The 26,845-nt window shown below is 43.2% G+C and overlaps 1 protein-coding gene across 1 annotated transcript in view; it reads left to right on the top strand.

Moving 5' to 3' along the window:
- Positions 1-26,845, top strand: part of auts2a (activator of transcription and developmental regulator AUTS2 a) — a gene marked incomplete at its 5' end in the record, with an annotated part of 340,529 nt that overhangs the window by 219,744 nt on the left and 93,940 nt on the right. The window contains one exon of the mRNA XM_083927505.1: positions 6,080-6,109. Coding sequence (XP_083783631.1) covers positions 6,080-6,109 — 30 coding nt within the window. The remainder of the gene's footprint in view (positions 1-6,079; positions 6,110-26,845) is intronic.

A 26,845-nucleotide genomic window follows, 5' to 3' on the forward strand; every position in this document is an offset into this window, starting at 1 on the left:
CCAGTCCCCTATTGGTTTATGGAAACAGTGCAGGGTAGGGGAAGGCAAGGTGTGTGTTTGTGGGTGTTTGTGTATGTGCCCACACTTGTGTGCTGCAGCTGTGTCTTATGTTTTTCCATTTCTATCAGATAACCAGTAAACACTTCCCACCTCCAGGCGCCTGCACCCAGGATAACCGCATTGAGATGGTTCTAGAAGGAGAGATACTGAAGTTGCTTGTGTAACAAATGGATTTTTAAGAAAGCAAAGAGCTGCACCTCTCTGTTCCTTCCATCCCACCGTGGTCCTTGTCAGGCGTGTGTGTGTTGGGTGGGTGGATGGGACTGATCAACAGAGAGGTTTACCCTCCGGCAACATCTGTTTCTGCCAGTAGTACGCTGCCACATCTCGGGTTGAGTTAAATGTCCTACCTTCCTCCACACTCAAACAGAAAGCAGGTATGCCTTCTGAACATTTCTTTTCGTCCGAGGCATCCAGAAGTGTGTGTGAATGGATCTGTGTACCTGCATTTCAGAAAGTGCTCCTTGTCACGTCTCTGCTCACACATCAACATGGAGTCTCTCTATACACATTGAACAGCCAACCCTCTGATGTGACATTATTGGTGCTAATATAATATAAATCATTAGAGATTTAGCAACATGGAATTAATTATAAGAAAGTCAGGTTCAGAACATTTTTCAGTAAGTTTTGGCTCAGTCCGGTAAAATAAAACATTAAAAGAATGTACTCTAGAGTATTGAAACCAGAGGTCACAGACTATAAAGTTCTCCTCCACCATCGTCCCTCTTTTAGCTCCACTGCCCCAGTGAGTGGAATCCAGAGTTTGTGGTCAAATTGAATATCTACTGGATAAAGTTTTACATTTGAAGGGAAATTGCATTCAGATGTTGGCCTGCTGCATTTGGCCAGTGCTGCACATGTGGATCAGACCTGGTTATATTAGTCCAGACAGAAGTCTGGTCCTCTCTGACAAAACATTCTTGGCTAATGAAAGAGGCGTTTGCCTTATGTGACTATATAGACTGTCTCCAACACTTAGGCAGTGCTGTTTTCTTTTCCCATGATTTCTTTGAGGTCTTGTCTTTCCTACCATACCTTTATATGACAGTCGACATCAAGCAGCTGCTGTGGAAATGAGATGTTAGATGCCATCGCCTCAGAACCATGCTTATTTTAATGATCTGTCCCAGTCAGGCATGTCATGTTAAATTTCCTTCCACTTACTGAACTTTTAGGTGTATTTACTTAACTGTCTTTTATGGATATATTTTTATGAAATATGTGTCTGCTGGTCTTATTTTTTTTCTTTCTAATTTGAGGTTCACTACAGACTTAAGTAACTTGGGCAAAGTGTGTGTTTCATTCTCACTCATAATGAACCCAAAAATCGGTGTCAGTCTGTAGTGTAGCAGTGGACCAACTAAAAGGGGCTTTTTTAACAGAAGGTCCATCCAGGGCTAATTATCATTAACATCACAAGACACAGCAGGTCGAGGAGCATGAAGCTGAAGCTGGCGGTTGAACATGACAGTTCAACAAATTGGACCATATCTGTATCTCCAGTCAGCAACATGTATATCTACCATGTTGCCAAAAATAAGATTATTCCTTTAAATTTGATCTAGCCAAGTCCGTTTCTTTTTTTATTTCTGTGTTATAAGAAAGTAATTTGTGATGGGGCCTTCTGCTCCAGCGTTGTCTGCCAAAGCAGGTGCTGTGTAGCAAACCCTGAGCTCATCAGTCTCCTCCTGCCCTGCTCTATTTGTTGTTCCTCAATTCACAGTGGCAGCACTGGCAGACTGTGTAATGTGTGGGTGAGAAAGAGAGAGGGATACGGGAGGTGTGAGTGGGGGATTTGAGAATAAGCATGGCACAGATCCCCATTTCGCCATGCTGGTCTTCCTCTATTCCCCATGAATAATGTGGCACATCCCCTACCCAGCGGTAGGCCAGGCATGCTGCCATATCAAGGCTCGGTCGAGAGTGAGGCGTCCAGCTTGCCGAATCTGGGCTCAGCCACATTTTAGCCTCACCAACCCCCACCCCCATCCACAACCTGCAGAGAGGAGCACTGGGCTCCAAGATGGCAATCAAGCCTTGATTTGCCAACACATTTCCAATGATTAAAATGTAATTAGCACAAGCGAGCACCTCCTCCCTAGCTAATTTCCACGCACGCTGTGACAGGCAGGCGGTCGGCGGCACCCAGGCCCCAGCAGCAGATGGAGGAGGATGCGGCGAGAGGGGGGAAAATATTTTGCCATGTGACTGTTTGCATCAGAAAACCATCAGGATGCGCAGCTATATCAGGAAGGAGCTGCTAGGAGGATGGAATGAGGAGCCCTTGACGACAGCACATCAAATTGGCACTGTCATAGCTGACCCTGGCAATGGCTGCCATCCTTTATGCTGTCTTTCCAGCTCCCAGGCATGCAGGCAGGTTGGCTTCTTCCCTGGGCTTTAACCCCTTCAGCCATCCTATAGGATAACCTGGCTCAGACTGATAAACAGACACCATCGGCTGTTTAACGGGGCGCTTTAATGCAGCCCATACCAACCATAATTAATTTTAGGGTCATGGATAGCAACCAGCATAACCTGAGGCTAATGTCACTCATGGGGGTGACCATACGCATCCATCGCATATTCAGATTTAAGAAGATGCCATTTTAGAAAATATTAAATTAGAGACAACTTGTAACACCGGAGACAGCAGATACACACTAATCATAAGCCTGTTAAACACACTCTGTTTGCCTTCAAAATTATCGGTTATGTGTGTAATTTCTTTCTTGATTGATTTAACATCTGTTAGTATTTGTGGACCAGTGGATTCCAGAAGGTTATATTGGAAAAGGGAACATGGCATACTTGCCTTGCACGCATCCCTGTGTGATGTGGTTACCTCTTTAGTTCAGACATTTTTCTGCGGGTAGCTCTAGCAGGAGACTTTGGTGAGCCCTGCTGCTACGGACGATAGCATAGCTGCATCATTTAGCATTCGGCCCATGGCTCCTTATGTTCCCCTTGTATTGAGCCAGTATTGCTCTCAGCTGGAGGGGATTTAGGACAAGAATATCTTTCAGACCAATATAAACAAAAGGCTTGATGCCTGGACAGAGAGGAGGGAAATTTGTAAGAGCACTCAGCCAAAAGAGAGGCCCGCGTGAGAGCAGAGGGGCAATCAGAAGTGCTCCGGATACAGGCCAACATCAACAGCTCTTAGAGCTGACGCTAATGTTTGACATTCCTGTGTTACTTAAACTTAACACTGGGGTCTAGTTGTACAGTATAATGCTGGCCCTGTGTAAATAGCAGTGAGCCTGGGTAGAGTATCACTTTTCTTTGTCAGCCCCCTCCCAGGACTAATGGTTTCCTTATTGAACATGAATGTTGCTTTAAATAAGACCCATTTCCTACCGCCTGTCAGAAAGCTAACTCCACTGATCTCAATAGCACCATTGTTGTTGTGTGTGTTTTTTTTTCTTTTCAATATAATCTATTATTTTTTAACCTCTGACATGTGTCTTTTCATCAGACATGGCCCCTCAGGATTGGTATAAAGTGTTTTGGCATTTCAGTTAACCATAGCTCTGCAGATTTATATACTCACTCGTCAGTAGCAATAACTGAGTTTTTGAGCTTGTGCTTACCTCCTTAAAACAATAGTGTGCCACAGTTATTAATGATGAGGTGTACCAATAATTCATGACGTTTCCAAATTCAAAGCCGAGGCTTTCTAGCTTTCCGTCTCTGTTTCTAATGCAAGCGTCAGTGAGAAGACACGGGAAGTGAACAAATTCCAGAAAGATGCAGGGATTCTGTTCTCCCGCCTCAGGTTGCTTTATGCATGAGGCAACACATTAGTTTACTATGATCACTTATCAGTGACTGGCAGCTCTGACTTGTTTGTATGCCTGCGATGTGTTTTTTATCTCTTAGAGATGTTATTATTTGTTACTTTTTGCCTTGTACTTGCACAGCGAGTTGAAGGGAGCTTTGGCGCCTGCACTGTAAGGACGATCAAAATCGCCTACCCTTGCCTGTCAGGCCTGATCTCAGGATTTTTTACTTTGCTCATTATAAAGGTATTTCCATTTTATTAAGTTTTCCCTTTTTTCCACCCTCTGTCGCTCTGGGAAATTTGCATACCTCTATGCCTAGGGAAAAAAAATAATGACAGCAATTTCTTTTCTTTTCTCTCCCCCACTAGCCGTGTGAGTGCTTCGTTTAGTGGCACCTGCGAAAGCGACAGGCGCATGGATGAGAAGTGAAAGAGAGCAGTTGATTAAATCATCATCAAGTCGCAGCACAGAAAGTCAATTCTGCTCGCTGTCTACAATGATATCCTTTTATCTTAAAGTAATGAGCTATGGCACTTTTGCATCGGGTAATACGATGAGTTCCATTAGTATGTTCCATTTGCTTCACAAGCAAGGGCAAGTCATTCCAGCCGGCTTCTATCTTGGCAATCAAAGCAATTGGCTGCACAGCCAGCGAACAGGGAAAGGAGGGAGGGCGAAAAAAGGGAACACGAGAAAGAAAGGCTGGTAGTGTTTTTTCATGGATCACAACACGGTGGAAAAACTCAAATGATGTCCATTATTTGAGCTCCTCGCATGCTTGTGTTCCCAGGTGTGGAGTACGCACAGGCAGAGAAGCAGCTAATGAGTGCCTGGTCGCATTACTCTTGTCACATTCTGAGAGGCCTGAATACATTGAAGCAGTTGAGATAGCTAATACCGCTCATCAGATCTTGTCTGCTGCTGCATTAGTCAGTCCTGTGCAGTAGGCTATGAGAGAGCGATGTATGGCCGTCATGCCTATTTATTCTCAAGCTGGTATAAATGTGCAGAAATGTACACAGTGGGTAGCTTTTTGTATCACACGTACATTCAAGTGCAATTAGAATCCGGACTTTCTTTCATTACCCTTATTTATTCTTCCAACTGACAATCTATAGGGCTGCTAGCTCTGTGCACACTATTAAAATGGGGGATGTAATGTTGTGGGTGGTGGAGAAGGAGAGTGAGAGAGAAATGGAGAGCAGGAAAACGTCTGAGGAGTGTTTGCCCAGTGCGTTTATTGTCTCTGCATAATTTATGAGCTGTTGGAGCTGACCATCATGGCAGTGTGCCGCGGGCGGCCCCTGGGGCTGTGTGGGACAGGCCTGTAAATTGGATGCTATGCTCCTGCTGAGCTCACAAGGCTCTTTTTTTTTTTTTTACAATCCAGCCTCAGAAACAGACCAGTCATGAGCCCAGCCAGCTACCTTTGAGCTCTGCAGGGCCCCAGATCAGCAAAAAAACAAGAGATGGAAGCAAAAAAAAATGGAGAGAGAGAAAAAATGGCAGTGCCTTCTGTCGCTCACTCCCTGGGCTGTCAATCATTTTACCCCCTTCATTCACTCCCTCCCTACTTTAATCGACACCCAGCAACCCCTCCCTGCACCCCCTGTCCCCCACACACACACACACACACACACACTATGCCAACCCCTGCCCATATTCCCCCCCAGTGCCTTCTTCATTACCGACTCCAGTGCTTCTCTGCACCTCAGCCATATGCACAACGTTGAGGGCCGCCAGTCACCCAGCATCACACTAATTAGTTGATAAAGAATTAAGTAGACCTTGAAATTGAAATTGGAAAGAAAAAATGAAATCCAACCACTTTTTCCTCCTTCCATTACAAAGTTTCCTTCCTCTCCTTGTCATTTCTCCATTCCCAGCCTCGAGCTGAAACACACATCATGGATTTATAATTCCAGCAGCAGTTAGTGTTTTAAGATTCCAGCTCCGTCTGACTTTCACAGTGTTTTCAATGAGAAGTTATCTTAGTTTCACATTCGGGTGCTTGTTTCAGATAATGGAGTGAGCTGATATTCAGGCACTGAATTTTAGTATGTGATAAGTTTGTCATTAAAGAACTGATAGATAACGCCATTTGCAAAGGTAAATTAGGTTATGGCACTCACCTGTGTTGAAATGGATCAAATCCAAGCCATTTACAAAATAAGATTGTAAACGTGTTATTCATTGTTTTCAGCTTTGCCTTTCTTTTTCTGTTTTCACAGTGTGACACAGAGAGTGATCAAGACGACAAGGTAAGCCTGCTATCCAAAAAGAGTACATGTTAAAGGTTTGTGGATCCTTTCAAGCATCTTTTATCCGGGTTCAGTCAGATTCAAATATTAGGCTTTTCTTTAAGGCTGAGAATTTAATGTAATTAGAATTGAACATCCTGTTAATAACTATTAGAAAGCCTTAATTAGCTGCACATTAATTATAAATGACTTAATGATGTGCAAAATCTAAATCTAACTGTTCAGGGTTTTTAGGATTTAGATGACATTTAAACGAGACTGCTGTGACAGCCAGGGCTGAGGGTGCAGGTTTTCTTTTACTTAAAGCCTAGCACTGACGAGCTTTTCTAAGTATTAAGTACAGCATTGTGTTTTAATATCTTGTGCCATATCTATCTTTTTACCTCTCTGTTTTTCAGACACAATCAAGTGCTAATTAAATATAACAGTCTCTCCATTGCTTCTAACACCTCCTACTGTCAAGATCTATAGCATCTTCCTGTGGTGTAATGCCATCCTCAGGCATGCAAACCTGTCAGCTTCAGTGAAATTTGCCGTTTTTAAGCCTAAATAAGTTAGTTATGTGATTCGTGCAGATCCTGTGTGTGTGTGTGTGTGTGTGTGTGTGTGTGTGTGTGTGTGTGTGTGTGTGTGTGTGTGTGTGTGTGTGTGTGTGTGTGTGTGTGTGTGTGTGTGTGTGTGTGTGTGTGTGTGTGTGTGTGTGTGTGTGTGTGTGTGTGTGTGTAAAAAACATCATCTGTATTTTCAAGTTTGCGTTAAGTATTCGGTACATTTATAATATCCAGGCACAGTTTGAGCATGGCTCATAGATTCTAAGAGCAGTCATATCATCCAATAACTTCTAACCAGAGATCTAGATCCACTCTAATGATTTAGTAATGCCATTTACTTGTGGTGTTTAGACTGTGCAGCAAATTGAGTCATTACTCAGTGTTGTCGATTTAAATTGCTCCTGTCTCCGTGGCAATTCCTTTTTGTTTCAGGAAGAGAGAGAGAGCACGCGGTAAGCGGTAATCCCCCCAGTGATTGTTTTAATTCACCCTGGCTCACGTTACACTCCTGATGAACAGCTCTGACTACACCTTCCTGTCATTGATTAATTGTGTGTTAAAGTAACAGAGGAGTGAATTAGTAAATAGGGGAGCCCTATGACAGGGGCTGACTCATGTGTTCGTCCTCAATGTGAGGGACTAATTGGAGCTCCCACTCAACACTTTTACCCCCTCCTCAGTCCACGTCACCTCTGTCACTATCTGCACCTGCCAGGCGCCGAGCACACTACGCCCACTGCTACTGTTGTCATTTGCATTCTGTGGGTGACACAGTCTACTTTACAACAGTGCGGCAGAGAAGGACGCAGGAGAGCAGAGTCATTTTAATGGGTCAAATGTATTCAGATGAGGACAAACCTGGCTTATTCAGTTTCCCTTCAAAAGCAGGAAATGGAAAAAGTGTTCCCAGGAGAAATCATGTTCTGCCTGGTGTAGAAGGCCTCTGCCATGTCGGCGGGAGCTGCCAGACTCTGATAAGAGACAGCTATTCGCATCTCAGAGTATGTGTGCACACAATCCTTGTGTGTTTGTGTGTGAGTGTGTGGAAACTGTCAGAGCATTTGCTCATTATAAATTGACCCGTAGGATAGGCCCTCACCAACATGACATGTTAATGGAATAGTTGGAGACAGGTATGAGGCAGGCTCACTGCAGTCACTCATCACACAACACTGGTATTATTAGCTCTATATGCGTTATCATCTCAGAGCCCAATCAGAGCTTGGATTATGAGAAGGGAAAGGTGAATACTTCTGCCTTAAATGAGCAGTATATGCTCAATATATATGTGAAAAATGTCAAATACTTTTGTATGCATTTTCAGTATTTAATAATTAATGCAGTTAATTGTGTTTCTAATTGTCTGGTTCCTGAAATGGGATGATTTGCCTTCTTTTCAACCTATACTGTACACTGGGTGTCTAAATGGCAGCAGGGTAGAAGCAAAAGCCCCTGCTGAGGGCCCAAAAAACCCTCAGAACTTTTGCTGGCAAGTATGTCCATGTGTGTCTTTTGCTGTCATGTGACTTGGCCAGTCTTCCACTCTTGAAACCCAGTCAGTCAGCGAAATGTGCTCTTGCACTCAGCTACCATTTTGGCACATCCAGGCAGGATCAGGTGGTTATGTGCACTAGGTCTATGCAGGACTGGTCTGTTCATTTGGAGCAGCTTGTTCCCAGTTACGATGCCCTGCTTTACTGGCAGGAAAACACACTGAGAAGAGCTTCATAGCCTCAGGTGTCTACCATGTGCAAACCTTGCCTTGTTTCACGGTGTATTTAACAACAACAGGTTTTCCACCATCTGAGACCTTTTAGGGGGCTGTGAAACATCCCCTCAGCCTCACCATGTGTATGAGACAGAGCTTTTTTTGGGGGGGGGGGTATCACATGCTCAGAAAAATTCTTAATACAAGCCTCATTAATTTTAAGTTTTTAAAATGTATGCACTAAAACATTCACTCATCATGAATCTTTTCTGATTACAATCTCATAGCAGCAATTTTCTGGGCCCTGTCTTAGCAGTCTTTGTATTATTGTCAAGAGTGCTCAGGTACTCACTTTTTCTGGGCTTGCTAATGCTTAAGTGATATTTTGCGAGTAAGTGGCACCTTGAAACTGCCATTCAAACAGTTTAGAATGAATATCTGCCGGTGCTCAAGTACTTTCTACAGCCTAACTGTTCATCAGTCGTATTATTTAGGCCTTTTGTGAAGACAATGACTCTGTGCTGTAATCTGCAGGACTTTATCACTCTGTTGCTTTTTTATCCCATGTTCTCTTTTTATATAGAGACCACACCTTTCCTAAGTGTTATTTACTCGCTCTATCAGCAGCCACAAGCTATAAATGCCATTTTTAAAATGCTTTGCTTCTTATTAATGGCCATGCAACGGAGTGCTGTAATTTTCAGCGCTTTGCTCTTATTGGAGGCGAGGGATCTAAATGGGTGCTTTAGAGCAGCCGAAAGAACCTGTTTGTCCTTGACATAAAATAAAGATCTGAACTGGTAATATATTTGCTGTTTCTCTTCCTTTATTGTTTTGCTGTGTTTGCCCTCAGGCAATTACAGCAGAAGAGTCGAGTTTCTCAATCACTCGGCAGCACTGTACATAAAACCATTTTATATCCTCCTCCTCTCCCCCAAACCCTCCCTCTTTCCACCGCAGTGGGAAGGATGAGTAATAAAAAGGAGAGAGCAACTTGTCAGCGTTAAAAGATTATGTGTTTTGCCCCCTCCAAAGGAAGAGAGTAGTGTTTACAGGCTTGAGTGGGTGCTCGCTAGGCCGGGGCTGAGGCTGATTGCACTAGAGTACCCTGTCAGCCAGTGATTTGTCATGTACTTTATCATCCTTGTCACTCTGCAGAGCGTTGTCATAGGTAACGTTCCCGCCTGCCCCCTCCCCCCTCTGTGCTTTGTACCCAGTCAGTGTAGGAAATTTGTATTTACTTTGGGGGAGTGTAATTTGTTCCTCATGGATAATATGACCCTTAGCGGAGCCGGATCACGGGTTAGTTGAAGTGATATTTTCCGGTAATGGTAGTCGTACATCATGGCTGTCAGGCCGGGTTAGGAGGCGAGCACATTACAGCTCCATTTTAGCACTGCAGGCATCTGGGATTATTTTCCATAACCAAGTATGACATGACCGCTCTGCGGAGTGCATTAAATTTTTACTAGCTTTTTCCCTCCCCCGGCAACTTCTGTGGCTTTTCCCCCGGTCTGGGTCTTGGGGCTGCCACAGTGATGGATACCCCTGGAGTCCCAGTAGCCCTGGCCAAGGTTAGCGGGTGTCACAGACCTACACCGCTCCCCTCCATCCAATAACCGGCAAATCCCTGCTCCCTCTGAGGCGCGTGCACACAGGCCCACGGCTCAATATTGCAGCCAACCCCTAACATCCACTGGCCTCCACACACACACAGCTATAAAAGAAAAAGAACAAGCATATTCCCCTTTGACAAGTCATTTAACAAGTTCATCGGAATGTGAGAAGTGAGAAAATCACTACACCTCCAAGTTTGTCACCTCAAGCAGTTTTCACCAACGAATTACAGACCAATAGATGGACATTTGGACACTTAAAGATTGAATCCGTAAGATTGTAATTGAGTTAATTGTCTGTGAAGTTACTATCTATCAAATAGTTAAAACAATGGTGATTGATCATATGACCCAATGATGAAAGCACTTGTACTTGCCTTTTTACCAAATATTCCAATCTGAGTGTCTGTGGTGACATTCCCTCTCTAAATGCAAATGCACCGTCATGTATGCTGCGTTTCATTGTCATTGGAAAGATTGAGAACCTCCAGCTTCTGAGTCAGGCTTGTAGTAAGGGCGGAAATGTAATAGGAACATGTGTGTGTATGGATTTAAGAGGGTAACATATAAGGGACTGGAAGTAGACAGGTGAATGTGTGTCAATAAAGTTTACAAAAGAGCAAACTAAAAAAGGTAAACACGCATAGCGACGGCAAATGTGACAAGATGGAGGGCTCTGAAAGAACAGACTCATCTGTTCTTTAATAAAGATGGTGTATGTGATAGCAAACAACGTGGTGCTCCATAGCTGTTGGATTGCTTTCCTTTGCTATTCTTTCCTACTCTTCTCTCTTCTCCCCCTTTCTGATTCCTCTCTCCTTGGCAGCAAGGTCAGCAGTGTAAATGCCACCTCTTGCCATTGACAAATGGTCGCCCCCTTGTCTGATAATCAGTAGGGTCTCAGAGGTGGACGAGCAGGCGGAGCTCATTAGGGTGCCACAGATGAGAAATTAATGTGGAGATTCCAGACCTGGCAGAGAGTCGCGCTTATGGGCCCTGGGTGGGGAGGCAGGGGAGGAGAGTGGGTGTAGATGAGGGTGGGTGGATGGATGGACCCTGTCTGATGGATGACCAGGTCAGCAGGCAGCAACACTCCCTAGATATACCCACACATACACAAACATACACACACCCTCCCCCCCGTAACCTCCCCTACTCCTTCCCCTCTACCAACCTCCCCTGTAGTGCAACTCATCCCTCCCTCCACCCAGCAGTACTGTAATGAGTGTGGAGTGTAAGGCAACAGGAGAGAAGGTCAGAGGAGAGACATTTCACCCTTTGACTGACACACTGGTAATTAAATGGCCTAATTTATACAATTTTCTGGTTTTCCTTCTGAAATAAGATTGTGACACAAGATAAAGATGTAAGCCTGTCAATGTCTTCACAGGTTATTTATATTGCCTGTCTGTAATAATCCCTGTCACCAGATAGCACCTTGTTTTCATTTGCACTGGTTACACCATTGCTGTGAATGTGCCCTTATTGTATGTGTTGAGATGTAACACTGTGGATGTGATTTATACTAGGACTTATCAGGCGTATTTCGAGGTGTTCAGGTGAAATTAGCTTCAACTTTTGCTTTGTTAATTTTGCTGGACTTCCTCAGCTTTACCATAGTGACTTGAGTGTGACAATTTGTCACTAGCTTGAGTTGTTTAAATAGCATAATGTTGCATTTGAGAAGACTTGGAGGAGATTTGAACTCACTGAGAGTGAGCAATCTTGCCTGCCTGTGGGGCTCTGACCCTCTTCCATCCTCCTCTGCATTGACTGTGACCCATTTACAGTAGCTCAGCAGGTAATTCCTCATTCTGTCACAGCACATCTCCACTTGCTACTGTAACAGTCACAGCCTCAGATGTGGACAGTAGTCAACATGTCATTAATTTTGTGTTTGTACCACCCGTTTTGTTGCTTAAGCTTTACAGTTTGCTATATTTAGTTCACTAGCTGGAGACTGATAAACTAAAGTGAGGTCTTTAAGGGATCCCAAGGGCATTGAAAATCCTTGGATGGGAACAAATAAAAGAAGTATGTGAATAGTCTTTAAAGTTTAAAATCCTATCATGAACGTTCAACAGCTTTCAGGACCTCTTTGTATCCAGTGGTTTCACTAATGTTCTAATTGATAAAATTAGGAGTAAAACTATCAGACCTCAGGGGTTTTCGATCAACAAAACCTTTATGACAGTGAACGTGGGAATCCTTTAAGCTACATATTTTAGACACTACTTCACTATTGATTGACTATTGTCTATCAACAGTGTGAAACTTGTTTAATGCAATTTACTGAGATAATAAGACAATGTTGGCAATTCAGTCCAGCACTCACATTTTCAGCATCAGCACAGCCAATCAAATTATTTCATGTGAAAACCTTCCAATTTGCTGAAACACTAAACTCACTATTTACAAAATTGGCGTTCAGTCTGTCAGCAGGAATGGCTTAACTCTGATAAGGTGTCTACAATTTTAAAAGGCATTCTGTTGCTCTGTTTCTATCAGGCGTGTCTGAGTTTATATGAGACCTTCCCAGGCGCCTCAGGAATTTGTCAACTCTAACTCTGGTATAGTAAATGTGTTGATCTGTTAAATATTTGTTGAATGATAAAAAGAAGCCAAGTTATTAAAGTTGTGGTGGAAATATTTGGACCATGTTGATAACATTGACACAGCAGTACCATGATTCTTTTTTTGTAAAGGTGCAGACACTCAAATGCACCTTTATTCAAAAGCATGTGGAATGCAATCTTAAACTTTTTTCCTCCACAAAAAGCATTGCTATTGCTTTTTAGATTGCCTTCTGATGCTCTCTGATAGCTTTTGGCACAGCAGTTTTGATGCGGAGACATAGAATTGTGGAAGGTTGACTCTTACCTTGAGACATGATATTATACAAGCCCTAATGTGTTGCACTTGCCTCTAGAGTGCTCAACCTCACCATTCATTTATGGCCAACAATAAAAGGTAATAATGGACACGTTTGAATAGGACAAGGTTGCCAAGTCCTTGAAATTGAATAGGGGGGAAAAACTGTCGCAGCAGTGAATCATGTTTCAAAGGCAATGATTCAATTCCCAGCACAAGCTGAGAACACAGAGAATGGAAAATAATTCAATCAGCAACAAAAACCATAAATATGCTGTTTGACTGAGATGCTCAGTCCTGTGGAAAAAAAATCCATTTCCATCTTTCCTGACCTGGAAAAGAAAAATGTCTCAGGCAAATTGTGTACATATATCAAAGACTTTATGAGATTGGCCACATACTGAGAGGTTTTGGAGTGGAAACAAACCCACAGTAAAAGAATAGTAAGTCATGTATATGAGAAGTTAGGGTAGAATGTGGCAGATATTTTCCACTGTTGGAATTGTGCACACATGATAGAAGAATCTTCTCTCAGCAAGACTCTTTTATCAATATGATATAGAAGGCATGGGATATTGTTCTTGGTAACTAATTGAACTATTTTCATAGCCATCTGTTTAGCACATCATTAGCTCTCCCTTCTTCACTAAGAATGTCACTTATGTTGTTTTAGCAGCACTGCTGAAACTATGTTCCAAGCCAAAAATAACCCCATTGCTGCCTTACATATTCAGTCAAACTCAATCACATTAATGTTTTATACAATTGACAAGCACATTAACGAATTTACTCCACGTGGTGCCATTTTTCAGGTGCAATGACAGAAACGCAACAGAGAGCTGCTGGGTTGAGTGTGCTGTGGTGTTTTGTGTATGTAGAACCCTGTGGGTCATGTTAGGCCGGCGGATTTGTGGCCGATCAAGAGTGAGCAGCGCCCTGACTGCTCGGGTGTCTGTCCTCATCTCTATTTATGAGGCAGTGTTGCCAGTTACTGGTCTTTAATAATGCATAGAGTAAGACCTTGGGTTCAAACCCTTGTCTCTGGAAACAGGACGCTTATGAAAAAAAAAGGTTGTTGTTATGCAGAAAGCCCTTTTACAGCGTCTATCGCTTTTCTCTTACGCGCTCTAGCTTCAGCCCTCACTGTCTCTATATCTGCCCTCTCTCCCTGCTGAGAGTGAGTTCTCCGACACGCCAAGGTTAAACTTTCTCGCTGCGCCCGCCGGATGTCAGTCAAGGCCCGGCTCACCTGCATATAAGCCCCCCCAGCAACTGAGCCAGTGACTCTCACATAAACCTTCTGCCCCCTCATTGCCCCTTTGTCAAGCCAACGATTTCTGCAGGCAACTTGCTTTAGCATTGACTGGTTCTCTGTCTTTCCACTCTCACAGCAACCTCAGCTCACCTCCTGCAGCCACAGCAGGATTTCTCTATTTACGATTTGTCAGATGGCAAAAGCAAACCCAGTGCACTCAACACAAAGACTGTAATTTCTACCACATTAACAGGGTTGCAGACTATATCACAGTCTATGGCAGAGATGATGTAGAAAAAATGTGATCGCTGACTACATAATTAGTTCCGTCTATCCCTCAAAAGATCTGTGACATAGTTTCTATTATGTACAGGCTCTTACATTGTCCCATTTTGGTTTGATTTGATATCTGACTTTCACAGAGTACTCCTACCTCTAACTTGATAAATCAGTACTCAATTAAATTTTTGGATTGGCTAAAGTAGTCTTCCAAGGATCGTTTGGCTAACAATATTTGTAGTCATGGACATAAGATAGATTATTATACACCAACAATATGTATAATAACTGCTGTATAGGACCTTACCCTACTCTCCTGCTGTATAAGTCACCAGAGGCAGTGAGTCACCACAGAAGAGGATCCTAAATGAGGGAAATGGAGAACACGCTTGTCAGAATGACAACGCTGTCCCAGCATGCATGGCAGCAGCCACAAACAATCCTAATGACATCAGGGGCTCCGAGGAGGGGCTGTACACTGTCGGCTCCTGGCTCAGGCCGGTCCCCTTCCCCCCCCAAATCCTTTCCTTACAACCGCCACCACCACACTGCTTGTTAGAGGCAGTGTAATTAGGTGGCTGCGCTTGTTGCAAGTAGCCCAGGTCACAGAGGCATGTCCAACCCTTGTCCTGATTGCTCCTTGGGGAATTATTGACAAAACACTAGGAGCATTGCATGTTGGGCTCTAATTACGTGTACAAGACATAGACGGCCCCGGGGAAATTAAATGAAATTCCCCAGCTTGATGGGTCCTCCACACTCATGGGATCCATTCTGTTTCTTATTAAGCTCAGCCATTGTCTGGCTTTATGAGGCTGCTGTGTGGAGCTAGGCACCAGCTAAATGCTTTTAAGTGTCTCTCTTTTCACAGTGCCAATACATCAGTGACTCATGGCGGAAAATTGCGTGTCGATTGTGAACAGCACTGAAAAGAGTGTAAGCAGTAAATACATGTAACTAGTGCTCACTAATATTGTAAATATAGAGTGTGAAATGGAACACTTGCATGGTGTTTCAATGTGTAATCAGTTTCTTGTCACTGCAGCTGGGTCTGGACACAGCCAAACACCTCTGCTCTAATTCCCCTGGCCCAGATACTGGACAGGAATTGATAGTCTCCTGCTTGTGCAAATGAAGTGATAAGGGGTCTCACCCAGATTACACAAGGCCTAAGTGGCGCTGAGAAAGCTTATGGAGATGAATGAATTCATGAGACCGCCTGACAGATTCTTAAGAAGCAATGTAATAAGGGATAAATCAAACGGCTACCATTTTGCCTATGAGTGATATCAAATTAAAGCAGAGGGAGATGGCAGACCTCCCGGGACGGGGGGTGAACTTAAGTATAGAATTGTAGCTGACCCTTATGTATATTTCTCTATCATTAGAACACCCTAATGGCTAATGTACAAAAAGGCTGCATAAGCAGTAAATACTCCATTCCTTTTGATTCAGCACAGTGGGAGGTTAGCTGTCTTTGAATTTCCAGACTGTGGGGGCAGGCCCAATCCTTGAGGTCTGCCCGCGGATCATTCTAACCACCATTAATAATTGAGCACATTATGTTATTATGGTGGATCATCCAGGACTATTTTTTAGAAATCTATTATCTCTAGTTGTAATAGCTGTAGCTGTGCTTCGCTCTTATCTAGAAATTGATTGAGTCATGGCTACTACACTGTGTTAGTTTGAAAAAAACATTACAAGAACAAAGTGAATTCCATCAGGCACATGTCAAGGCTACCAATAACATTTGCTGTGCATCATTATTATGGCTCCAGCAAGCAGCACACAATTAGGTCAGATCTTCCTCTGCAATACTCTGGAGACCATTGTAGCCCACTGGGATTATCCTTCATTGATTGCTCATATGAAAGTTTGTACAAGTAGAGGGCGAAGCGTTAAACAAACAAAGGCCTTTATGGAACCGGAATCATACATGAAAATGTCAGGTCACCTCATTGATATGACCTGCATCACTATAACACATGGTTCTCTGGTCAATTAAGCATGGGTAGAGCAAGCGTTGTATCAGCCAATTCCAACCAGTCCCACATGCCCCTTGGCTATGCAGGCATCCAGCTCACTAGTACAGTGAGCACACACACTGAAAATATGACCAAGACCAGCATTCAGAGAATAATTGGCAGAATATGCAGATGTGCTGGCTGCCATGCACCGAGACCAGAGAAAAGAACATGATGTGTTTTGAATGAGGTGAGTCATACTGACACTGCTGGCCATAATGGTATTTCTACTTGGCACAGCTACACAACCAGGGGAGGGAGACAGAAAGAATGTACGCGTGCAAACTAATATGAGGGTGGTATTTGGTGTTACAGTTTTGTAGTTACAGTATTTAGCATCTGCATTTGCAGACCAGACACCAACTTCATCATGTTAATCAGGGTCAGGCATCATGTCTATCTTCCCTCTGCTAAATCCGCCTCCTCATCTTCACACATACAGAAACAAGTCATGACAAGCACAAACGTGCCAGGCATACAATTCTAAATAAAAAAGCAAAAGACATGTGCCCTTTGGGTGGTGAGATAGCTCATTACCTATGTGCGACCTTCCATCTGCACTCATGGCTGCTCTGGGAGCCATTATGATTATGATGGAAATCTCACAAGCCATTACTGGGAGACAGCACAGGGCTCACTGCAGACACACTAATGGACTCATTTGTAATTGGGAGAGAGGGAAATGACTCTGTGAGCTAGCAGTGGCTTTGTTTGATGGAGTATGGAGGAGCGCATACTCGATTTGACAAATGAAACAGGGTTAGTTGTCTATGTGAACTAAACTGCTGTGCTTCCTTGATCACTGCACACACACACACACACACACACACACACAAACACACACACACACACACACACACACACACACACACACACACACACACACACACATATACACATATACAAACACCATCCGTCCTTTCTTGTGTCTGACAGTGACTACACTTCCAAGACCCTGTTAATTTTCTCTTTTGATGGGGGGGTGTCAGGATTTAGGGTTTGACGATCAGTCTTTGGGGGTTTTTATACAGAAAAGCCATCACATTTGCGGCCAGGCAAAGGTGGCAATTTGCTGTCCTGTCTATGTGAAACCGAGGCTTAATATTCCTCTTTTCCCAGAAGCCGGCTGTCTGGGATAGGTGTAAATGTGAAGCACAACTTGCAACATATAACATGCGTCAGTTACATGGAAATCGAGCGACCAATATGTGCCCAAGCCAGCACATTGGGGGACTAAATAAGGCTGGCACTTTGCCGCAATCCATCTGAATACGCTGACCAGGCCGGCAAAAAGGCAGAATACATTTCTTAGAGGTGATAATAGTGTTGGAACTGACTGGTTGGGGTTGGATGGGAGATGTGTCTCCTGCTAAATCTTGGGACTATATTAAAAACCCATGATCCCTTAGCAAGTTATTCATCTTTGATGAGGGAATAAAAGGACATTTGGAGGCCTCAAAAACATTTAAGTGCACGGCGGTGATGTTGGTTGTGCTTTTTACGGTAATTAATCTCAGACTATACATGAAATCCATATTGATCCATTCCCTCAGCTTACAGACACACTGTAGAGCAATCTTCAGCCCATAACTTATCTTTTTTCTTAAGTTTATTTCACAACATCTGGGAAGTAAACTGCTGAGTTTTATTTCCTATTTCTCATTATTTTAGATGTCGTTGTTTCCTATTTGTATTGTCCCCACAGCATTGTTCCACACATTGATTATGATTTGCTGGTTATGCCCCAATTCCAGGAGGATTAGAAAAACCATAAGTGCCACTGTGGTGAATCATTAGTTCAGCATGTGTTTACAACAATAACAATAAAAGCTTTAAAAACTGAGAAAACTGGTCATGCAGAGTATGCCAATAAATCATTTTAGAAAAGTATTCAGAGAAATGACCACACAAATCATAAAATATTGCATCTCATGTCGAGGGAATGGACTCAGTTACAAGAAGACCTATGTAGAATAATGGAATCCATTATTTAGTTTTTGTAAAGAGGCAGGAAATTAGACCGAATATTAAACTACTTTTTAAAACATAATGCATTCTGAATCAACATAACAAAACATGGTCTGCAAATAGCAGAAAGTTGAAACAACACTTCTCCGATATGACAACATGTATTGTTTATTTTGCTTTACATTATGTTGTTGAGGTCTTAATGATATTCTGCCCACCCTGAGTGTTCCGTCATGTCAAAGTGATTTATTAAAGACAAAAGGCGAATGGCTGACTCACCATATTTTGACAAGAGCCAGAACTGGAGTTTGAAATGAAAATAATTTCCCCCTGGGATTATTAAAGTATTTCTGATTCTGATTCTGATTTATTTTTAAAGTGACACGAACTGATTGTTTAACAATGTCGTATATTTTTAACACATCAGTATGTAAAGGGAACAGGTCACTGCTACTGCATAATGCATTCAATTGTGCAGTTTTCCTGTGTTGTAGTCCACGCCCTTTCTATTAAGCTCACAAGACATTTTACTGCATGTTTATACAAGGAAGCTCCCTCAGCAGGAGCCTGACAGGGACGAATCAGACCGAGAGATGGGAAGGAGGGTGGGCTAATAAGATTGCCCTGACCTGGGTGATTTATAGATTCATTTGTGTGCTTGTTTAGGAACCTGATCTGCATTATTCATGTCCACTGAGGACATTAGCTGGTTAACCCCTGCTCAGGTTAGGCCACATTATTTTAATGGCCATTGCGAGGGCAGGCCTCTCAGCCCCATTGTCAGAGCGGGAGAGGGAGAGGAGGAGGGAGGAAGAGAGAGAGTACAGCTCATTTATTCCAACCAAAGAGCTATCTCCCATACACAGAGAACAGGTGGGGCCATGGCATTATTATTCAATTATGTCTGTTAACAGTAAACAATGCACAGTGCTTTAATGCTCACAAGAGAAGGATAATTGGTAACCAAATGCCTGGCGACTTTTGACTGCCACACTTTCCATTATTTATGCCGCACGACACCTGTCATGCATATGGTGCAACTGCAGCATCCCCATGTTTTTCTGTCCATGTAATTACTATTCATGTCTGTAATGATCATGCCTTGTAGCCATAAAATAGACTGCACCAGTTTTGACACGAGGCCACATTTGTCATCATCTCTGTAGATTGATGTGACAGTTATTAGTGACAGGGTTTCCTCACATGAAGCTGCCACAGGAAAAACACTACATCAGAGCATTACTTTAATTCTGATGTTGTGTGCCTTTTGGCTTGATGTCTTTCTGGGATATTTTGGACAACGTCATCCTTTTCTTTCAACAATCTATTTCAAAGAAATCAAAGGAACACTTAGTTTTTAGGCATTGGAAATCATGTCAATAATCAGAATATAGTTACCTTATCATACTATTGTTGATGTTCTATGTCTTATTTCACCACTGTTATCTTCCCATACTGCCATAAGGGACATACAGGTGTCTATGCAGTATCATTCTACCCTGTATCATAGGATTACTTTACTGTTACAAATGACACACACGTAACACACCCCAGTTTAAGGAAGATATGATAGTTTTCCCTCCATCTTCCCAGTGACGATGATCCACCTCTTTCTGCGTTTTTTTCCCTCTCCTCTCTGGGGAGAATACCATCATGCATAAAGAAAGACACGGAGAACGCCAGCAGCATATGTCTGCCGCGGTGGATGCGGCACTGACAGGCCGGGCTTATCGTCTCTGCAGCTCTTCACTACAAGCGTGATTACTGCTGACAGCTCCGACTGCTGATAAAAGCGGAAACATTAAAGAAAACAGAAGAGCTGCAAAGACGACGCACCAGCGTTTCTTCTCATCAAGCCTCCACCCGCCGCCTCCCCTTCCCAAGCACAACCTCCACCAGTGCTCCAGCAGCCCCTCTATTCCTCGCCTTCCCAGTACCCCACGCCAAAGCTGTCGAGAGCGGGAAGTGACATCACAAGAAATTGCCAGCAGTCTTGAGGCTCATCATGTCAGCGGCAGCCTGTCTTGTGTCAGGCTTCCCCCCGGCAAGCTGTGATCCAGCCCTCATCTCTGCACATCAAGACTCCTCGCCGTGGAGGGGAGGGAAGGAGGGAGAGAAAAATTAACAGAATGTTTTTCCATCTTGTTAACTGACAGCATCGTTTGTTAGAGCCCTGTCTCAGCGAGCAGAGTACGTGGAAGACTTTCAGATTGGCAGAGGGAAAAATTGGCAAGTGAAAGCATGGTGAATTATTGAGTTTGGATGAGGTGTCAGAGCTACCACGTTGCTTTGTGTTGGTTTCCAGGATCTGAGGTGTAATAGGAGAACAGTTGTAGAAAAGTGCTTGATTAAAAAGCTGTGAAGATCACGGGCATCTTTTTCTTGGGCTGGTCACAATATCTTTGTATGTATGTCTGTAAATGCGAGCATACTGGATACAATTGCTTGATAACATCCAGGTTGAAGAAAATGGAACAAAAGCTGTGTCTTGTTTCCTCCAGAACTACTTTCTAGTCTGCCAGAGTGAGACACTGCTTCACAAGTCATGGAAAATCTGCTCCATCTCCTGGGTAAATCTCCATCTCCAAATCTGGCCCTCTGTCAGCTCATTTGGACAGAGAGGGGGCTGCCTCGGCAAAGAATGCTTTTGATTCTCTTTTCATTTATTTGAACTGATCTGCTGTGATTAAGAGCTCCGTGTCTCATTATTCTCTTTTGGAGAAGAGCAGGGCACTGCCTTTTGCCAAAATATTTGAATGATTAGGGCCCAGGCACAGGCCATGCCAAAGCGACGGGAAGCATTCACTCTGCTTATTAGATTCACTTAAATGCTGTTGTAAATCATCGCTGCCAGTACATGCTGCCAGGCCCAGGCTCTAGTTCGAGAAGCTTCCACTGCCAATGCCAGAGCACAGTGTAGAGCCACTAGAGGCAGCTGAGGCAGTTGGTCTGTGCTGCTGTTTGTTTTACCTCAGCCTCTTTATACAGCAAAAAGGTTGTTTGACCAGTTTTGGATTCATTTCCCAGATGAACTGCAATTAATCATGCTGCTATGAGATATGAGTGAGTTTGAGAAAGCTGATCCTGTTGAATAGAGAAACTACCAGAAAGCAGCTGGAGATGATTTCTTTCTCTGAACTGAAATTTCTTAAGACGTGGATAACACTGACTTCAACTTCGAATCCCGGCTGGGGCCCTTCTGTATGGAGTTTGCATGTTCTCCCCCTGTCTGCGTGGGTTTTCTCCAGGTTCTCCGGCTTCCTCCCACAGTCTAAAGACATGCATGTGTTAATTGATGACTCTAACTTGTCCGTAGGTGTGAGTGTGAATGATTGTCTGTCTCTGTTTGTCTCTATGTGCCCTGTGATAGGCGTTCTGTCCAGGGTGTACCCCGCCTCATGCCCGATGTCAGCTGGGATAGGCTCCAGCCCCCCCGACTCCGACCCCGATAGGGACAAGCGGTTGAAGGTGGATGGATGGATAGGTTGTTTAGCCAATCCAGATCTGTCATTTAAGAAGCAGTTGAAGTGTTAAATTCGTGTTTCGCCTGCATGATTGTGGCCCTGAGACTGAATGAGTGTGATTAGTACTCGAGTTAAACCTGAGTGTACTTGTATTGTTCTCTGAAATTTTAAGATTGCAGAGTGAGAGAAAAGAGACAAAAATAGCAGCTTTCTGAGCACTGAGAAAAATACTGGCTTTGGTCTTTCAAAATATACCTGGAAGCTCAATCAGGCCTTCAATTCTGACACATTGTCAAGAAGCAAATGCAACAAATCAGAACATATTGTTCCTCAGGGGGTGTAATAAGAGCCTTTCAACCAGCTCCACTGCTCTCCTCAGACTGACTCCATCACTTTCTTATTCATATTACTCCAGTCAGCATCTGACATGAAAAGCCATCTGTAGTAATATGGCATCCCTGTTTGTCATTTGGTGCCTTCTTTCACAAATAGCATGCAGGATGTGTCAGTCTGCTGAAGTAAAGGTCAGTATGGAAGGATGAAAGAAACCTGAGGGGGGTTTCCTCAGTCCTGAATGGCCTATAAACACTCACCACTGGCTTTGGCTCCAGCACAGTTTGCTTTTCAATAAATGCTGTGGTGCAAAAGAGGACAGATGAGGATCACAAGGTGTGACTGGGGCTGGTGAGGTGGGGGTTGAAGAGAAGGAAGAGGAGGGAAGGGGACAGGCAATTTAACAGCGGCTGTGACTCGGGAGGAGGGGGGAGATGTATGGCGCTCAGCCAGCAGAGCAGTGGAAAACAGTGGTCCAGACTAATGATCCACAGCCTGATCGTTATGGCCCCCACAGAAAGGATGGGCACAAGGCGTAGTTCCTTGGAAATCAATTCCCAGGAAGCGCATGAGTACTAGTTGTAAATCATGGCAGTATGGAAGGATGGATGGAAGGCACTAGGGATGAAAGGAAAACGTGGTTGTGGAAGAGGAGAATGGGTGGAAAGGGAGCTTTCTAGAGTGGATAGATAGAGCATGAAGTGGGAACTCTTTCGATCATAAACCCTGAAGGCAAAATTGGTGCACCCCTGGCATGGCAACCCAGTGATGTAGCTGTTCCAGCCTCTTGCCCCTCAGACAACCCTTTGCTTGATGGGTCCATTGCAGGTAGAGGCTGAGGTTTAGAAAAGTGTTCTCAAATTGATTTATATCCCCCAGAAGAGCCCCATCAATCCTAATATGAAACTAATGAAATCATTGGGTGTTGAGGGGAGAAGTGTAGGTGTGCGTGCGGGTGTTTGTGGAGGCGGGGGGTAGAAGTCACTTTAGAAACATATCATGATAAAGAAGGCATTGATCAACAGGAATCCAATGATGACAAATGCCACAGCTCACAAGATAAACAGCCTAAAGCAACAGTAATGCGATTCAGTACCATCAGCCAGCGTGTCCTGAAGGCTGCCTAGAATAAGAGTGGCTGTCACGTGGATTTCACTTGGTCGATAGGTTTTAGTTTAATTGATGCTTTGAAATACATTTTTCATCTTACACCTTTATAAATAGTTTAAGGGACCATAACAAGGCTTGTGCATGTTTTTGTCCAACAATAAATTGTGTATGTCATGAAAGTCACTAGCATAGGGGTTCAATTTTAAGAACAGCATTGTGATTGTCATCTAAAGGTGCCGCACACAGCTCTGAATTTCACTACTCCTGACGACTCCAATTTTTTTTTTTTATCAGTGACAGCATGTCAGTGAGGTTAGGAGATTCTCAATGCTGATAGGCTTTTGTGAAACAGTTACAATTACATTTTTGCATATTTGTATCTTGTAATTCAGGCCATCTATTTGCCTCTTTGCATTGACTTTATATATAATCAGACCGTGTGGAAAAATCCATATTTCATTTGGTTTGAACACACATTAGTCGAAACAGACATTTTTATACCATCCAACATTGCTAGCTTAAAAGGTCTTTTTATAATTCCGTATTTAGTTTAAGGGAAATTCTGGTCATTTTACCAGTGTGTTATTTAATAGTTGTTTTTTCTGTAGGCTATATTTACATACTGTATGAATGCATTACCGTGTTATTTGCTTCAGTCAGGAACAGACACAAACTATATTTTGAAACAAACAAGGGTAATTGTAAAATGATTACCCTTCTGTCCATTGTTAGAGACAAATTATTGGTCAGTCTGACATCCATGCTTGCAGTAGTTGTATGCACATAATTCTCCTGATTATTAACAACATTTGGGGTAAGTTAACTTTTGGTGTTACCTCTTTTTATAACCTGGCTAAAGTGTTCATGTTACTTCTCCTGACTTAATTTTATTGTTCCCAGATTTTAGAATTTACTTTTGTGATGAGTACAATGTTACCATAACTGAAGGAAATGATAGCCAAAGTTGTAATGAACCTGAAGTTTCCTTCTACTTATGGGTATGTGATTGTGTATTGTGCTGTGCACCTGTTCGATCTTTGAGTCTTTTTGAATATGCACCATACAGGTAAATGTGAATAACACAAATGTGTTTCCCAGAGTACACTGTGTCTAAGGGTATCTATTAAATGGAATACAGAGCACACTCGCACTTTATACACTTACTGCAGGAAGAAAAACAGTGGTGTGTGTCGCACTGATAATTAATCAGGCCACAACTTAATGTTTTATCTCCTCCTGCCTATAAGCCGAGACTCCTGCTGCTTCTGAGACTCTGGTGGAGCCGTATCAGTTTCAGCAATAACAAATGAAACCATCCCCCTTTTCCTATTTTTTTTTTCATTCCCACCGCCGTTCGCTTCACTTCATTATGCAGGCAGCCTGACGCTTTTTGACAGAATGTGCTATCTGCAACCCCCAGCTGCAGCCCCCCTCTCACTATCGTTGCATCGCTGGCAGCTTAACCCCACTGCTGCCTGCCACAGTGGAGCAGGGAGGAAATGATGATGCTGCTGTCTGAAGAGAGAGTGAGAGGGAAGAAAGATAGACCCTGGAGCACCTATGTGGATGATGGTGTTTGGGCATCATGAGTGTTTTGCTGCGTGGCAGGGTTTTGATACAGATGCATGAATGCACTTTTGCCATTTTACATTATTGTTAGATGTTAACATTTAATTGACAGCAGCTTCATCAGGCAGCATGGAAAACCCTGTTTCTGGCATCAAAATCGAACCTGCCCGCTCTGCACCCTTCATCTTCATGCCCTTACTTTTCTCCACACTACATAAACTTCATAGTTCATAGTACTTCCTGCATTGTTAATGACTCAGAGGTAAATCATATGTAACAGAATCCTCCAGTATAAATATAAATGAGATGGGGCAGTGGTTTACATTCTGTACAGTAGGCACAGCTGAGTATATACAGTATATGTAGGTTGAATTCATGGGTATTTTGTCTCTCACACAAACAAATACTTGTAACAAGATAGTATCCAGTTCAGTCTCCAGAGAGCTGTAAATGAGCCTAATGAAGAAACAAACAAACAGCTTTAAGGGGGAGCCTTAGAAAGCTTCAGGTCTGGAAAGCGTAGCATATCTAATTTGTAGGTTAATGTCGGTGCAGGCTTATTTATCTGGGTTATCCTCCGCTCCAGATAATTAGATGTGCACATGTAGCATTAGGGATAATGTCAACAGAGACCTTGCTTGTGTCTGGCATTTGTAACTTTGATCGTTTCTATCCTTTTATGTCATGAGAGGATATTGTTCAGTCACTGTCAACATTTTACCATTAGGATTATATTGGATGGAGTTTGCATTTGCTGACATTGACTCTAATGAAGAATGTGGTATTGTGCAGCAAATCCTGAAAAAATAGCCACTTAGGTTGTAAAATGTATTTGATTACCATATGCATATTGCTAATGATGCATGGTGTCTAATCATAGGTGCCAGCTGGTGCATTTGTGTTAGTTATATAGTGAGTATGGTCTGAGATTTGCCAGTGACAGGTCCTGGGTCCCTTGACTTGACTCTGGTCTGTCTTTCCCTCTGCGTGTAATCTGTCAGGTGTTGAGAACCGAGCTGCTATTGAAGTTTTTTTTTTCCATGCTGTCTGCTTTTGATTTCTTTTCCCAGAGGTGTTTAAAAAGCAGCTCGATTGTTAGTGACAATCAGTCGCTCTGGCCCTTTTGAGCAGAAGGTTTGATTTTAATCGTGAGGCTGTCATTTATTATTCTGGAGCGGCAGCCGCCCCGGTGAGGCCTGAGCCTGATCAAGCGCCTCTGAGCTGTCCCCAAGATCTCACTCTTTTCCCTTTCCCCCCGTTATGTCTAAATCCTCAATACAAATCGCAGTGTTTCGGCTCTCCCAGTGGGGCCTATTACTGCCTGTGGGGCATTAAAGATCATTAATAGTGCTGTCAGAGAAAGAGAGGGAGAAAGGGAGCGAAGAGGGGGGAGTATGGGGAGCAGCAGTGAGTTGCTTAGCTGCTCATAAATGGAAAATTAATACATCTGCTTCATTAATGCTGCCTCGTGTTTGATGTTTGTTAGCTGGCAACTTTAATGATGTAGGTTTGAGCCGACGGGGCGCTTGACTAAATTTGATTCCTCCAATTAAGTAGTCAGGCTTCTTCTCTTTTGGGAAAATGGTTAGAAAGGAAAAACTGCTGCCTAATTATGGACTCCAAACCTTCAGTTTTGTGGCTGCTCATTTTGCCCTCCCTCCCTCCCTCTGTTTTTTTCTCTATTTCTCTCACTCCTCCTGTCAGCGACTGATTGCAGCGGCACGTTCATCAGCAATGGCCCACACTAAGTTGTTTACTGTCCACTAATCAAGGGGAAATATTTTAATCAGCATCTGCAACTTTCTTAATCATTTACATCAGCAAATGGTGTATGTTAATTGATATGTAGTGCAAGGTGATGATAGGCAGTCTAAAGTGCAAATGATGATTTTAACACTATCAAGGTTCTAGACAAGAGCAACTGCATCTTAATCGCAGCCTTGGATATCAAACAAGCAGAAAAGTCTGTGAAAGCTTTTTCTTAT

The sequence above is a fragment of the Echiichthys vipera genome (assembly GCF_963691815.1).
Source record: "Echiichthys vipera genome assembly, chromosome: 14".
Lineage (NCBI taxonomy): Eukaryota > Metazoa > Chordata > Actinopteri > Perciformes > Trachinidae > Echiichthys > Echiichthys vipera.